Raw genomic sequence first — 16013 nt, 5'->3', positions numbered from 1 at the left:
GGACAAAGCTCCTGGAGAGTGAGTCTATGAATGAGTCCCTGCGTCGCAGCCTCTCACGCGTCTCTGCCCGGGCCCCTTATTCCATGGGCTCATCCCCAGGCTCCAGCCTGGCTGGGCTCTGTAGCCCCGCTGCACCAGTGGACACGGAGGCCTCCGATGTCCTTCGGCGGGCCAAGCAGGACCTGGAGCGCCTCAAGAAGAAAGAAAGGAGACAGCGGAGGAAGAGGTGAAGGCATCTGCTGTGCGGTGTTGCGAAGGGGGATGTGTGTCAGTCCAGCAGTATCGGGTCAGGGATACTGCTGCCCTCATCTGTGTGGAAGCCAGAGCACAGAGACAGAGCCCAGGTTCCCCTCTCAGCACTGCCTTGATCTCCTTGTCACCCTCCACGCTATCCTGAAGGCCGTTTTGCCCAAAAGGTCCAAAACCAGGAGATGAGGGGGGCCCCCAGCAGGACCTGTCCCCAGGCTCCCTGACACTGCCATTCACCAGCACCCCTCTGCTTTCCTCCAGCCCAGAGAAGGAAGCATTTAAGAAGAGGCAGAAACTGCAGCAGGACAATGAGGAGGAGACAGATGAGAATGAGGTAGAAGAGGTGAGTGTGCTTCATGCTCATAGCAAGGGGACATTTGGTTGAGGAGCATTGGCATTGCCCCATGTGGAAGAGAGACCAAGCTCAGCCTGATCCTGCAAGCAGGCTAGAGGGGTTGTGGAGATGAGGACTCAGTGCTGGAGCAGGGGGGAGCTGGTTGCTCCCCAGCCAGGCCTGCTGTGGAGCAAAAAGCTCTCTTCTTCTATGATTCTATGATCTTCTGGGGCTTGGTTTCAATATGCTTAGACAAACTGGGGCTGGGTGATGCAGTTACTCTGCTGGGAGGAGACGGATGCAGGAATGAATGGGGCACAGAGCTGCTCCCTTCAAGTGTGGATGCTGGATGTCCAGAAATGGTGCTGCAGCCTTTGGGCATCCCATGTGGGAGGCTGAGTCCTGCTGTGTGTGCTGCAGCACATCAGTGCAGGGTGAGCTCAGGTTTGGAGGAGGGAAGAGCTAGAGAGAGAAGGGCAAAGCTGTTCTGCAAGCTGAGGTTAAGCACTCATCCTTCAGGAGGAAGAGGAGCAGGATGAGAGTGGCTGTGAGGAGGAGGATGGACGTGAGGATGAAGACGAGGATTCGGGCAGTGAAGAGAGCCTGGTGGACTCAGACTCGGATGCAGAGGAGAAGGGTAAAGTGCAGAGCCACGCATGCAGCCCAGGGTATGGAGGTGCATTTGCTCGTGTCTCCTAGCACTGAGCTCTGGTCCTGGGAAGGCAGAGTCCAGCCATCTCTCTAAGGGGCTTAGAAAGCACCAGGGTTGTTGCAAGGAGTCTCCAACACTTTTTGGGGTGCTGCTGCTCCCTAGCAGTGTGGGTTCCCATGAGCTCCCTCTGCCGTTTCCATGTGCTGTGGCTCAGTGGGGCTATGGGAGTGATGCTTCCCCATCCCTCCCAGCCTGATTGTTCCCCTCCGGCCTCCAGCTGTGAACTTCCAGGCTGACCTGGCGGATCTGACTTGTGAGATAGAGATCAAGCAGAAGCTGATCGATGAGCTAGAGAACAGCCAGCGGCGCCTGCAGACCCTCAAGCACCAGTACGAGGAGAAGCTGATCCTGCTGCAGAACAAGATTCGGGACACGCAGCTGGAGCGGGACCGGGTCCTGCAGAACCTCAGTGAGAAATGCCTGTGAAATCCCCTCCCTGTAGTGCTGGGCCCCAGTCCCTGCTCCTACCCAGCTGACTCAGATCCAAAGCATCCACCCCCTGCGTGCAGTGCTGGCTCTGGTACAGCTTTGCTATCTCTTTGCCTCTGCTTGAGCCTGTGGGACCCCCAGGACCCTGCTTGTCTTGCCAGGGGAGGGGGACTGGTGAGCTGAAGAGCTCTTGACCCCACTGGTGGTGGAGAGGTGGCTGGAAAGGATGGCAAAGCAAAGCCTCTTCTAGCCTTGAACACCACTTCAGGACATGTGAGAACACTTGGGGAAGCTTGAGGGTCTGCTGAGGGACACATGAAGACCCCAAAGACCTGGTGGTGTAGCTAATCTCTAGGCTTAGCCATGTCGAGGTCTGCAGCTCCTCTCAGCCCAGCAGTTGTGCTGTACCCCACTGTTTCCAACCTGTGGTGAACCGTAACCCAGCTCTTCCAGCGGATGCCCCCAGACAGAGCCCAGCCTGTGACGGGGCCAGAGCAGAGGGATGTGGAGGGAGCAGTGCCCTGTGCCTCTGGTGCAGGAGGAGCCCGGGATGGATGGCTATCACAAGCTCTCTCCTTGCTCCTCTAGGTACTATGGAGTGCTACACAGAGGAGAAAGCCAACAAGATCAAAGCAGACTACGAGAAGCGGCTGAAGGAGATGAACCGGGACCTGCAGAAGCTCCAGGCAGCCCAGAAGGAGCACGCTCGCCTGCTCAAGAACCAGTCCCGCTACGAGCGGGAGCTGAGGAAGCTGCAGGCAGAGGTGACCGAGATGAAGAAGGCAAAGGTACCTGGTCGAGTCTCCCTGCTCACAAGCAATGTTTTCCACTCCTGTCCTGGTGGCAAGCGCAGGACATGTGTCTGGTTGGATGGATGCCTTGGGACAATTGGGTGTCTGATCCAACACATGGTACCACAATCCCATTGCAGGTGGCGCTGATGAAGCAGATGCGGGAGGAGCAGCAGCGGAGGCGTCTGGCAGAGACAAAGAGGAATCGGGAGATAGCGCAGCTCAAGAAGGAGCAGCGGCGGCAGGAGGTGAGAGCCCAGCGCCCGCAGGTGGCTGCCCAGTGGGGCGGGAAGTGGCTGAATGGCTCCCAAGGGCTTCCCACGCTCTTGGCTGTGGGAGATGCCGCGGGGTGATGTGCCATTAGGGCCAGCCTTGAGGCTGGAAACCTGCTCACATTAAAATCACAAGTGAGGCTGTTTGTGCCGAAATAACTGCCCCAAGTTTTGGTGTTAGGAGTGCCAGGGCTATGACCATCACTGGGGTGTCTGGGCAGGACCCCAGGGGTGTGTGTCTCTCTCATGCAGTTTCAGATCCGGGCTCTGGAGTCTCAGAAGCGGCAGCAGGAAATAGTGCTGCGGAGGAAAACTCAGGAGGTGAGGAGAGGGATGGGTTTGCCTCCGTGTAGCCCCCATGGGGGTCCTGACCCCAGTGCTTGGCTTAGAGATACCCTGTCCTTGAGTGAGTGCCAGCTCTGGGAGCAGGTCTCCCAAAAGGGTGGGAGGATTTTTATGGCTCCTGGGGGAGAAGCGAGGTCTTCTAGAGCAGACGGAGAGGGGATCCCATCAGTGCAGATCAATACCTCAAAGGTGGGTGGCGGGAGGATGGTGCCAGACTCTTTTCAGTGGTGCCCAGTGACAGGATGAGGAGCATTGGCTATAAACTAAACCACAAGAGGTTTCACCTGAACATGAGGAAGAACTTCCCATTGAGAGTGGCAGAGCACTGGACATGCTGCCCGGGGGGGTTTTGGAGCCTCCCTCTCTGGAGACATTCCAAACCTGCCTGGACATGTTCCTGTGTGAGCTGCTCTGGGTGGCCCTGTCTTGACAAGGGTTGGACTGGATGATCTCCAGAGGGCCCTTCCAGCCCTAAGGATTCCAGGATTCAGTGTAACCAGGTGGGAGATGGTTGCAGGCAGCAGGGGATGGTGTGCGAGGCAGAAGGGGGACATCCATGAGGCACTAACACCTGCAGGGCTTTAGGACTCCAGAGCTGCCGCTCTTTGTCTATGAGAACCTGGGGGTGATGAGAAGAGCTTTGGGGTGGGGATGCCCATCTGACACCTTCTCCACCCTGGGCAGGTCTCGGCGCTGCGCCGCCTCGCTAAGCCCATGTCTGACCGGGTGGCGGGCAGGATGAGCCAGAAGCCAGCCATGCTGGACTCGGGCGCTGAGGTCTCGGCTAGCACCACGTCCTCCGAGCCTGAATCCGGCGCTCGCTCCGTCTCCAGCATTGTGCGCCAGTGGAACAGAAAAATCAACAACTTCCTGGGAGACCCCTCATCCCCTGTGAACGGGGCTCGGCCCCCCAGGTCAGAGCAGGGGCTGTGGGAGGAGGTGACGGTGCATCCCAGGACTCCCATGCCTGGCTTTTGGCTGGTGATGGAGGTTGAAGGCCAGCCTCTTGCTGGTGTTAAACCATTGACCCAGTGACAGGCTCTACTGGCAGCATGTGACTGACTGTCCCCTGGGCTTAAGCCCAGAGCTGTCCTTCCGTGAGTGTTAAATGCTATGACACAAACCCTGCTGGGCTCAGCTCTTGTCCCTTTCTTTGCTAAGGGGCAATTGAAAAATTGGGCAGCCTAGAAACAATGCAGATGCTTCCTCTGCTCCTGGCCAGCCAGAGCCCAACTGGGGCATTCTTTTGGGGCAAGCATGGCTTTCCCAGAATGGTGCAGCCAGTGGCCCATGTGTCTCTTCTCCCCTTTGGCTGTAGGAAGAAGTTCCCCAAGAAGGGGACGAGTCAGACTTTCAGCAAAGCCGCCCGCCTCAAGTGGCAGTCGCTGGAGCGGCGCATCTTTGACATTGTCATGCAGAGAATGACCATCGTTAACCTGGAGGCTGACATGGAGCGGCTCATCAAGGTGACCATAGAACCATAGAATCAGCCAGGTTGGAAAAGCCCTTTCAGCTCATCCAGTGCAACCCTTACCCCAGCACTGCCAAGGCCACCCCTAACCCATGGCACTGAGGCCTCGTCACTTGCAGGGACGGTGACTGCAGCCCTGCCCTGGGCAGCCTGTTCCAATGCCTGAGCACCCTCTGGGGCAGGAATTGTTCCTCAGCTCCATCTAAACCTGCCCTGGGGCAGCTTGAGGCCGGTTCCTCTTGTCCCATCCCTTGTTCCTTGGGAGCAGAGCCCAGCCCCTCCTGGCTCCATCCTCCTCTCAGGCACTTGGAGGGAGCCATCAGGTCCCCCCTGAGCCTTCTCTTCTCCAGACTGAACCCCCCAGGTCCCTCAGCCCTTCCCCATCACACTGTGCTCCAGGCCCTGCATCATGGTGCTGTGGACAGAGAAGGCTGGGTGGTGGGTGCAGGGCAGGGGCACAGCCATGCTCACAGTGCTGATCCTACCCCGTTTTTCCTCAGAAACGTGAGGAGCTGACCCTGCTGCAGGAAGCGTTGCTAGGCAAGAGGTCAAAACTGCAGGCAGAGAATCCCAAGGGGCTGCAGGAGCTGAACGAGGAGATCGAGGTGCTGGGGGCCAACATTGACTACATAAACGACAGCATTTCTGACTGCCAGGCCACCATCATGCAGATCGAGGAGACCAAGGTGGGTAGTTGGACTGGGCTAGACTGGAACAGAGAGAGCAGGAGCATCAATGGGAAGTGAAGGGTATCACTGGGAAGAGCTAGGCGGAGTGTCTTCCAGTGCTATGTCACACACTCGATGGGGCTGCATCTTCACGGCCCCTTCTCATTAGGTGGTTAATTGTAGAGGGGAGCACTGCCAGTTCCTTCCATGTCCATGGACAGGCTGCCAGTGCCCCACGGATTCTAGGGAAGCTGCAACCCCTGTCCTGCCTCTGAGGGGCTGGCAGTCACTTGTCCCCATGGATGTTTTCCTTGGAAACATCCCGGAGAAGACTGCCTTGTTTCCCAGTAGAAACCCTGCAAGTATCACATCCAGTCTAGACACTGGGCATGCTGCAGGGTTGCTGTGCAGCTCCCACCTCTCTTCTAGTGCTTGCAGCCAGGAGAGGAGGCTGTGTGCTGGCCCTGGCTTGTCCCCGGCTGCCACCTGGATTGACAGGGCAGAAGGGCATGTTGTTAATTCACACCGGCCTTCGGGTTGGTGACCTTATCTGCTTGTGTCTGCAGACTGATGTCTAATGAAGTGCCTGCACCAGGATTTCTGTAGTAACCCAGAAGCCCTTCAGGTTGCATTGGCCAGATCTCCCCAGTAGCCACTTGGGCAGAATGAGGAGGTTGGGACTGGGCAGTGCTGGTGGAGGTGCTGTGCTGGCCATGGAGCCTGTTCTGCCTGTGCCACATCCTGTGGCAAAGCTCGCCCGCTGCATCCCGTGCCCATTCCTCTTGTTTCAGGAGGAGCTGGACTCCACAGACACCTCAGTGGTGATCAGCTCCTGCTCCCTTGCCGAAGCCCGGCTCCTGCTGGACAACTTCCTGAAGGCCTCCATCGACAAGGTGCGGTACCAGGATGTGGGATGGGATTTGACATGGCTGAGGAAGGGGGTAGGTGGCCGTGGTGGGGACCTGCTGGTGGGACCCAAGCACCCACCTGAGGCCCTCCATGGCCACCGTTCCCCAGGGGCTGCAGGTAGCACAGAAGGAGGCCCAGATCCGCCTGCTGGAGGGGCGCCTGCGGCAGACAGACATGGCGGGCTCCTCGCAGAACCACGCCATCCTGGACGCGCTACGGGAGAAGGCCGAGTCGCACCCCGAGCTGCAGGCCCTGATCCACAACGTCCAGCAAGGTGGGACTTGGGGCTGGTGTGTCCAGTTTGGCCATGAACTAAAGCACCAGAGGTTTCACCTCACCATGAGGAAGAACTGCTCCCCACTGAGGGTGCAGAGCACTGGGACAGGCTACAGGGGGGCTGTGGAGTCCTTCTCCCTGGAGACGTTCAAACCCTCCATGGACACGTTCCTGTGTGCCCTGCTTTGGGTGGCCTTGCCTTGGCAGGGGTGGCACCGGATGATCTCCAGAGGGCCCTTCCAGCCCTAAGGACTCTGGGATCCTGGGGCCAGGCACGCTGCCTGTGGGAGAGTTGCCCAACCGTGGTGGTCCTCCAAGAAGCACTTGGAGGTGCCATGGCTGTGACCAGCATGCCCAGGGTTGCCCTGAGGGTGATGCTGGGCAGGGATGTGTGTGCTGGTCACCACAAAATGGGGATGAGGACCAGGTCCCCGTGTCCCCCCCACAACTGCTTGGGCTGCCCCCTGCACTGCACAGCTCTGATGGTGCTGGACACAATGGGGTCCCTCTGCACTGCTGATGTGCTGTCTCCTTCCTGCACAGAGAACGGCTACACCAGCACGGACGAGGAGGTCTCAGAGTTCAGCCTGGCTTCAGATGGGAGGTGAGCACCCAGCCTGGCCCTCCAGCCAAGCTGGAGGAGGCCAGGAGTGGGGTAGGATGTGTGGTGCCACCCATGGAACCTCGCAGGTGGACATGGATGAACAAAGCCCCACCTATGGTGCCCAGCCCTTGGGAAGGGGAGCAGAGATGTCTCTTAGACACCTGCAGAGAGCAAAAACTAGGTCATCCCTTGGAGAAAGGGTGCTGGGGAGCAGGGGGTGACCCTGGTGACCAGTGGCAACCAGCTGTCTGGAAGGAGTTTGGCACTGAAGATCCACCTTTGTTCCCTTCCCTTTGTACAGCGTCTCCCAGTCTTTCACCATGAAGGGCTCAGCAAGCCAGGATGACTTCAAGTTCAAGGTTGGTCTTTCTGTGTGCCCCACAGAATGGGAGGAGGGATGGAGGGGCACGTTGTTCAGCGATGGTCTAGGCCTCTGCTCTGTAGTCTGACCCTTGGCATAAGGCAGTCTGGCTGCTCTCTGGGTGGGGTCAGCTCTAGGGAAGAGGGTGCCATGGTCCTCTGAAGCACCAGAGGCTTGGGAAGCATCCACCACATCAGCCACCAAGGAAGTCCCTGTGCAGTGCTGCATTCATGTAGGCAAAGGTGGAAGAGAGCACCCAGTATGCAAAGCCAGCACTGTGCTGGGCATCCCAGCATGACACAGGAAGAACTCCATCTCCTGTGGCCAGAGAGAATGAGCTCTTCCACCCTACAACTCTCTGGCTGCTCCTGCTGTCCCTCCCCATGCTGCCTGCGACTGAGCCCTCTGTGTGCTCTAGGGAGAGCCCAAGCTCTCGGGGCAGATGAAGGCAGTGTCAGCTGAGTGTCTAGGACCCACGCTGGATGTCTCCACCAAGAACATCACCAAGTCCCTGGCATCCCTCATGGAGATCAAAGAGGATGGGATCAGCTTCTCCGTCAGAGACCCCTATTACAAGGAGAAAGTGTCGCGCACCATCAGCCTGCCCACACGAGGAAGCACCTTGTGAGCATGGGGTGGTGGGTCTCTGGGCAGTGGGAGGCTCATGCAGGGTGGGAAGCTGTGTCCTGGCTGTGGAGTTGCAGAGAGGTGAGGGTGAGCCCAGTCCTGCATCTGTCCAGGCTTGTCTGCAGCAAGCAGTGGGGCATTTCTCCAGCAGGACTTGGAAAGTATCTAGGAGTATGCTGATATCCTCTGCAGATGGAGAGGAGGGTACTCCAGGAGGAGGGAAAGAAGGTTCCCAACTCACTGTTCTGGGTTATCAGCCTTCTTAAAGGCTTCTTGGATTACCAAAAGCCTCTGTGCTCATGGGGTGACTTGAGACATCTCTGATCTTGTGGCTGTGACTGTAAAGCAGCCCAACTTCTCCATTTGCTGTGCTGGGAAAGGCCATTGGTGTTCAGCATGGAGGGATCCCAGCAGGGGCAGCAGGCACCCACTCTGCTCTCTTTCACTCACTTTAGTCCCAGGCAGTCTCGTGGCTCGGACACTTCACCTCTGACCAGGAGGAAATCCTATGACCGTGGCCAGCCTGCCAGGTTAGCTTGGGAGCTGGGAAAGGGCAGCATGGGCATGGAGAGGCTGGATGGCCCAGACAAGTGAGGAAAGATACTGGCTGGACCAGCCCTTGCTGTGCCAGGCAGTTGCCAGTAAGCAGTTCCCAAGTGACATGTCCCTCTGATCCTTCCTGGCTCAGGCCTCCAGACGTTGGCTTCACGCCTCCCTCCTCCCCACCCACCCGTCCACGCAACGACCGCAATGTCTTCTCTCGTCTCACGAGCAACCAGAGCCAAGGGTCTGCCCTGGACAAGTAAGTCCTGGTGGGGTGAGAGCATCTGAGTGAGGGGGACCCATTCCACAACAGCAAAGAGCACGTGTTGGGTCCTTCAGTGGGGTACAGGAGCACAGGACCTGAGTCAGCTCCAGCCCATTCTTCTGACACCATTTTCATGCTCTGCTCCTGTCCATGAGGGAGCTGATGCCCTGCAAGGGCCACGCTGGACCACTGCCCTCTCCTGCCTGCTATGTGTCCCTGCTGAGCTGTCTGCTTGCAGGAGCTTGCAGCCATGGCTTCTGCCTATACCCTACATGGAGACAGGGCAGTGCCACACTTGGACCACTGAGAAAGGCTACGGAGCAGGATGGTGTAAGGTGGGATGGGGGCTTGCAGGAAGCTGATGGACTGCCACCAACTCAAAAATGCTGCTCCAGCTTTCCCCTGCAGCAGACTGGGGACCTGCCCTCGACTTGGAGCATTTCTAGAACCGCTGATGTTCCTTGATGGAGACCTGCTGTCTGATCCTCATATGCCCTCCTGCTCTCCCCTGGCTCTCCACATGTGCTTCTCTTCCTTCTTTTCCCTCCTCCTCCTTTCTGTCCTGCACTGGCTTGGATGCAATAACAATCCTCCACCTCTGACTCCTCTGCTACCTCTTCTCGTCTGGGTTTTCTCTCCCATAATCCTGCTAATTTTCTGCCCCTAGGTCTGATGACAGCGATTCCTCTGTCTCGGAGGTGCTGAGGTATAGACAACTTTCTATTTATTATCCCTTCCTTCTCTTCTCCTCCTTCTCTCTGTCTCACGAGCCTGCTCTCCCTCATCCCTGCATGCTTCACCTACACCTTGCTGCACTCCCTCACCTCCCATCCTGTGTGTGCTGGCCCCTCTTGGCATGCCACCTCTAGTGTCTTGATGCCGTCCCCTCGGTGGCGAGTTTGAATCATTCCTGCTCTGATAAGCCCTTGGAAATGTGGTGTTGGTCTCACCTACAGGCACTGGATGGTTTGGGGTGGCGGCATGTTGTCCTCTATCTTTGATGGGTTCTTGTCAGCATGATGCCACAACGTCCTGTCCCGTTCCCCAGATCTCCAGCAGGATGGTGTGATGCTGGGGAAAGGGGAAGCAATGCTGGGAGCTCCCAGTATGTCTTTCTTGCAAGCATCTTCCAGGCAAATAATTCCAGGTGCTTCCTGAACCTGGTTGTGCTTCCCTCATACTGGGTTGTGGGTAGGTAGATCTCCTTCCCACAGAAATCAGGTCAAATTGTAGTGCAAAGGCCAGCCTGGGCATTCAGATGCTCCTGATCCCACTGCACCCTCCTGCCCATGAAGGTTTCCCAGCCACCTTTCCTGCAACTTTTAGGAACATCAACCCTCCAGCACCCAGGTGTTCTCTCACATTGCCCATGCCCTGGGTTCCCTGGGGAGTTGGCACCAGATGAGTCTGTGCTGTGTCACCTGGGGTGGTTTGCAGTCAGGCAGCATCACAAAGTCCCATCGATAACATCTCACCCTGGGAGCCAGGATCCCGTTTGGATTCAGTGTCATCATGACTGGAGGAAACACTAGAGGTCAGGACAGGGCTGTTTCATTTGAGCTGGGAAGTGCAGCTGCTGAGGTGACATACATGTGATTTCCAAACCCAAAGGAATGAGCCTGTTTGTCCTAATGACTAACGTAAACCTTTTGTGGCCTTGGGTCTGGCCTTCTCCACCCCTGTGCCTCAGTTTCCCTGCCTCTAGACAAGCACAACTCAGGCTGCTTTGGATCACCAGCTGGGAAGAGCCATGCGCACTAGGGTCTGGAAGAGTCTGAAGGCTAGGGCTGTGGGTTCTCAGTACCCTGAGCACTGCCAAAGTGGAGGTGATGCTGTATTGAGAGGGACAGGCAGCAAGTGTCCCTTGGAGGAAGGTTTGGCAGGGATAGGTCCTCTCCAGCCCAGAGCCAGTGGTGGCTGCAGGGTTTTCACAGCAACAGGGATGCTGGGTGTAAATACCTGTGCTGTCCTTTGTATCCTTATAAAAGGAACAGTGGCCCTGTCTCCAAATGTCACCAGTCCCAGGCTGACAGCCTCCAAGGACCTGGGTGCTGGGGTCTGGTACCCTCAAACATTTATCCCAGCAGAGCTTCAGGCTAAAGAAGGTGTAGTTTGTCCCAGGGACAGACTGGGCCTCCTGGCTCCTTGGGTCTGGGCTGGCCAGGCATGAGAGGTTCATCAGGAGAGCAGAGGCCACTGGGCAGCCCCCTCCTTTCCCAGTGTGTACTGATGGGGCAGGGGCTGCTCCTGGGGAGATTCCCGGGGTATCCATGAGGACCATTGCTCAGATGTGCTGGGTTCAGATGGAGGGGCCCTGTGGCACTGCCACGTGGTGGAAGATGCTTGGTATGAGGCAGCTCTTGTTCTCCCATGCCCTCAGGACTGTGTATGTAGCGTGGTGCCTTCCACACACACCCCACCACGCTTGTTCTTTCTTTCTTTCCCATGCAAGGGGTGTCATTAACCCGGTGGGTGGCACCAAGAATGCCCGGACAGCCCCGCTGCAATGCGTCTCCATGGCAGAAGGACACACCAAGCCTGTGCTCTGCCTGGATGCCACTGATGAGCTGCTATTCACTGGGTCCAAAGGTGCGTTGTGGACAGTGAGGACATAGGGGTTGCTGGCCTGCAGATACTGTGGGAGCAGCAGGTCAGCATGGGGGATGATCAGTCTTCAACTACCTGAGAGGAGGATGCAGCCAGGAGGGGAATGGTCTCTTGTCCAGTGCTCCCAAGGAACAAGGGACAGGACAAGAGAAACGGCCTCAAGCTGCACCAGGGCAGGTTTAGATGGAGCTGAGGAACAAATCCTGCCCCAGAGGGTGCTCAGGCATTGGAACAGGCTGCCCAGGGCAGGGCTGCAGTCACAGTCCCTGCAAGTGTTCACACACCGTGGAGACAAGGCCTCAGTGCCATGGGTTAGGGGTGGCCTTGGCAGTGCTGGGGTAAGGGTTGGACAGGATGAGCTTAAAGGGCTTTTCCAACCTGGTTGATTCTAGGATTCTATGTGAAGTGCTGGACACCATGGGGATGATTCCTCCTGGGCTTCTTGTCTGTCTTCAGCATTGAGCCTTGCCATACCCTGCCCCAGCGCTGGGGCTGGCTCCTTTCATCTGACCCTGAGGGTGTGGGGAGGTGATGCTCAGAGAAGGTATTGCCCTCAAGTCACCATGGCCTTGGAGGGAGACTTCCACCATCCTGACACTCCTGGGCATATTCTTCCTCCCACAGACCGAAGCTGCAAAATGTGGAACCTGGTAACAGGCCAAGAAATAGCTTCCCTCAAGGGTCACCCAAACAACGTGGTTTCCATCAAGTACTGCAGCCACACGGGGCTGGTGTTCACTGTGTCTACATCATACATCAAAGTGTGGGACATCCGGGACTCAGCCCGCTGCATCCGCACCCTCACGTACGTGGCAGACGGGAGAAGCTGGAGGGGACCATGGCCTTCTCTGGGCATCTCTGGCTTTGCAGAAGCCAGTGCCAGGACCTAGTGAGGCTGGAGACAGGGCCAAATACCAGCTGCTTTAGTGCCAGCACTGCATCCTGAAGGAACCAGGAGGCTGGGAGAAAGCTTGGGGTGAGGGGACCCATGTGGTTCCTCAGTGGGGCCTCAGTGTTTCTGGTCTCCACTCATCCTCCCTGCTTGACCTCTGTCTCCCTTAGATCTTCTGGGCAGGTGATCTCCGGGGATGCCTGTGCTGGGACCAGCACCCGCACGGTCACCAGTGTGCAGGGGGAGCACCAGATCAACCAGATTGCTCTGAACCCCACTGGCACCATGCTCTATGCTGCCACTGGGAACTCCGTCCGCATCTGGGAGCTGAGCAGGTGAGGTGCTGGGGTGGGCAGGACAGCTTATGGAGTGGACACTGTCTACCCCTAGTAGACACTGTCTGCTCAGAGGGGCCTAAAATAACTCCCCTGGGGAAATCAAAGCCTTTTTAGTAATAGGACTTGCCTGGAATAAGGACTTTCAGGACCCTTTCCTATGGGACCCAAGGGGTGATGAGCAGCAGTGGAGCTGCTTGGGGTGAGGGGTTTGTCCATGAGCTTGGCAGAGCTTAGGAGAAGGGGAAGGAAATGTGGGATGAGCAGCAGTACACCCTGGTTTTGTCCTTGCCCCCCTCCCTGCCAGGTTTGCACTGACTCCTTGCTGCAGCCTAGGCTCTGGAGCCAGATCTGGGCATGCCCTGAGGTCTCCTTCCTCCTGGCGTCAGCAGGAAGAGGGATGTCCCTGCTCACAGTCCCCTGAAATGAACAACCCCTATGGGAATCCTTTCCTGGGAGAGCCCTTTGGACGAGCTGACCCATGTTGTTGAACTCAGGTTGCAGCCCATCGGGAAGCTGAGTGGCCACATTGGGCCTGTGATGTGTCTCACGGTAAACCAGACGGCAAGCAACCACGACCTGGTGGTCACAGGCTCCAAAGATCACTATATCAAGGTACTCACCTCCCCCGAGAGCAGAGCCCCGTGTCACACAGGGAAGCCCAAATGTCGGTAACCCCTAAGGTCTCTTCTCATAGAATCATGGAATGATTTGGGTTGGAAAAAACCTTAAGATCATAGAATCATCGAATAGTTCATCTAGTTCCAACCCCCAAACTCTCTCTCTCCTGAAATCTGAGCCCAGATTCTGGTTTCACCTCTGCATGGGAGATTTTTGTGTATCACCCCAAATCTTGCTTTTTTGCTTGGTCCGTAATAGAAATGCACCTTTGGAGATGGATTTGCATTTCTGTCCTCCCTCAGGCAAGTACCTCCTGTGGCTGGTACTGTGCTGGTACTTATGGCTCACCCAGAGTTGCAGCTCACCCTGTTCTGCTCAATCCTCCTCCCCAGTATAGATGCCAATTCCCACTCCCCTTTCCAGCCTCAGTCTGGGTGCCCTGAGCCTGGAAAACAGAGGGAGTGATGGCCACGTTCTTCAAGAGAGGGTCAGCTCTGTTTCCAGTGCCATCTGAGGTCTTTCCCCACTCTTCTTCCCCCCAGGTATTTGAGATTGCTGAGGGTATGGTGGGCAATATTGGCCCCACTCACAACTTTGAGCCCCCTCACTACGATGGCATTGAGTGCCTGGCCATCCAGGGCGACATCCTCTTCAGCGGCTCCAGGGACAATGGCATAAAGAAGTGGGATCTGGAGCAGCAGGAACTTATCCAGGTCTGGAGGCGAGCATATCATACAGGTCCTAAGGGTAACTCGGGGTAACGTGTGGCAGAGGAGTACTGCTGCTGGCAGGAGCCTTGTCCAGGGACCTGATGCCAGTGTCCTACGCTGAGCTCATCAGGGAGGATATTCCCATTCCTGGGAATGTGGCAGTGCATGAGTGGGGTGGCTCTGTGCTGTAGGGCACTCAGGATTGCCAGCTCCCCCTGGCACACAGGCTGCAGCATGAATTGCAGTGCTGGGTGGGGTGTTCCTCTCTGAAGATCAGATGTTATCTCCTGCCCATGGAGCAGGGGAGAAAAACCAAACCCTGACTTTTGAATCCATCCTCTTGGCCTCCTAACTTTGCTTCATTAGTCCTACAATCCAGATCAGCCCCAGGGTGCAACAGTAAGGATCTGACCCATGCTGGGTGCATGAGGCTGGTGGTGGTGCTGCAGATGAGGTTGCTCATGATCTCTGCTCTATGCCTACAGCAAATCCCCAATGCCCACAAAGACTGGGTGTGTGCCCTGGCCTTCATTCCCGGGCGCCCCATGGTGCTGAGCGCTTGCCGAGGAGGCATGATCAAAGTGTGGAACGTGGACACCTTCACCCCCGTTGGGGAGATCAAGGGACATGACAGCCCCATCAACGCCATCTGCACCAACTCAAAGCACATCTTCACTGCCTCCAGGTGAGCCCCGGGCTTTCTGTTTCCCAGAGCCCCCGGGAGGTGGGAGAGCCCTGGGCTGAAGTGTCATCCCCAGGCCTGGGCGGGTTTGTGTGGGGTGGAGAGGAAGCAGGGAGGGAGGGAAAGGGGGAGTCTCACAGCTTTCTAGTCCCTCCACTCCATCTCATCTTGCCCACCTTTAGCCTGCCCCATGTCATGGCCTGCCCAATGAAGTGCCAAGAGCTATTCCCTGACCATCCCCTTCCCATGCTCTGGTGATGCTCTGGGTTTTCCCTCTCCCCGGGGCTGGACATCCTCTGCTGCTCTCAGGGAGCTCTTTGGCAGCAAGACTCTGATATCCTCTTTTCCACCATGTCCCTTTTCTCCCTTCCTTTTTCTCCGTCTCTCTCTGTCTCTCCTCCTCCCCACCTCCCATCTGTGCCACAGTGACTGCCGGGTAAAGTTATGGAATTACGTGCCTGGGCTCACCCCTTGCCTTCCACGACGCGTCCTTGCCATAAAGGGCCGTGCTACTAGTCTGCCTTGACCCTCCTGCTCTTTCTCTCTTGCTCATGCAGTCTTCTTCTGTCTTTTCTTCCCTTTTCTCTTTCTCTCCGTCTTTTTCTCCCTCTGTCTTTCTGTCGCTTGCTTTCACTCCTCTCTTCCTCCCCCTCTCTCTTTTTCTTCCCTTCTCTCTGGTCTGAGCTGCTTCTTCACGGTATGAAACTATTTTGCGTTTTTCCCCACTTTGCTAGAAGAGACTTGTCCCCTTGTCCCAGTCACACCCCTGCAGTAGTCTGGTTTCCTTGCTTTGGTTTTTCTCCCTGCTGAGTGCCTACATCCACTGTGGCAGCTCGGAGGACACTGTGGCCTTGCCCACCCTTTGCATGGATGGTGGGGTGGGAGTCAGCAGTCACCCCCAAAGCAGCCCATGCCCTGGGGAGACCAAGCACAGCAGCTCCCTGTGGTGTCACTGCTTTGACCTAGAGTCACTCGAGGGGTGCAGGAGCCCTGTGGTCAGCCCTGGAGGTCAACATTTTTCATTGTCCCCAACTGCTTCCAGTGGGGTGAGCTGGAGGCTGAGCCCCATTGGGCCTGTCTGCTCCCCAAAACAGGTTGGACAAACTCTTGCCATGAGAAAAGGGTCTTGTGGGGTGCATGCTGCCATGGGCTGGGGTGGGCAGTGTTGCTCCTCTCTGCAGGACTCCTGGGGTCACACCATCCCTCTCACCTTTGTTTCTCAGTGACTTGACAGTGAAGCTCTGGAGCGGGAGGAGGTTACCAGCAGGGTCCAACTAGGAGCTGCAAAGACTGGAGGACATGACAGGAGG

At 56.9% G+C, this 16013-nt stretch overlaps 1 protein-coding gene across 2 annotated transcripts in view; it reads left to right on the top strand.

Moving 5' to 3' along the window:
• KIF21B (kinesin family member 21B) overlaps positions 1-16013 on the top strand; it is a 38025-nt gene extending 22012 nt beyond the window's left edge. Inside the window, exons 11-35 of one of the 2 annotated variants that reach the window (XM_080633042.1) lie at positions 2-226; positions 511-592; positions 1103-1220; positions 1513-1704; positions 2313-2512; positions 2656-2763; positions 3040-3108; positions 3817-4046; positions 4451-4598; positions 5104-5289; positions 6063-6164; positions 6289-6454; positions 7000-7060; positions 7362-7419; positions 7840-8045; positions 8504-8578; positions 8737-8850; positions 9524-9562; positions 11309-11445; positions 12088-12268; positions 12526-12690; positions 13188-13305; positions 13854-14024; positions 14507-14706; positions 15927-16013. In XM_080633042.1, coding sequence (XP_080489168.1) covers positions 2-226; positions 511-592; positions 1103-1220; positions 1513-1704; positions 2313-2512; positions 2656-2763; positions 3040-3108; positions 3817-4046; positions 4451-4598; positions 5104-5289; positions 6063-6164; positions 6289-6454; positions 7000-7060; positions 7362-7419; positions 7840-8045; positions 8504-8578; positions 8737-8850; positions 9524-9562; positions 11309-11445; positions 12088-12268; positions 12526-12690; positions 13188-13305; positions 13854-14024; positions 14507-14706; positions 15927-15981 — 3406 coding nt within the window. In that variant the 3' untranslated portion in view covers positions 15982-16013. The remainder of the gene's footprint in view (position 1; positions 227-510; positions 593-1102; positions 1221-1512; positions 1705-2312; positions 2513-2655; positions 2764-3039; positions 3109-3816; positions 4047-4450; positions 4599-5103; positions 5290-6062; positions 6165-6288; positions 6455-6999; positions 7061-7361; positions 7420-7839; positions 8046-8503; positions 8579-8736; positions 8851-9523; positions 9563-11308; positions 11446-12087; positions 12269-12525; positions 12691-13187; positions 13306-13853; positions 14025-14506; positions 14707-15926) is intronic. The other variant, XM_080633043.1, reaches the window with a different exon arrangement.

The sequence above is a fragment of the Psittacula echo genome, assembly GCF_963264785.1.
Source record: "Psittacula echo genome assembly, chromosome: 22".
Classification (NCBI taxonomy): domain Eukaryota; kingdom Metazoa; phylum Chordata; class Aves; order Psittaciformes; family Psittacidae; genus Psittacula; species Psittacula echo.
The sequence above is the reverse complement of the archived record's forward strand: the minus strand, read 5'-3'. Positions and strand labels throughout refer to the sequence as shown.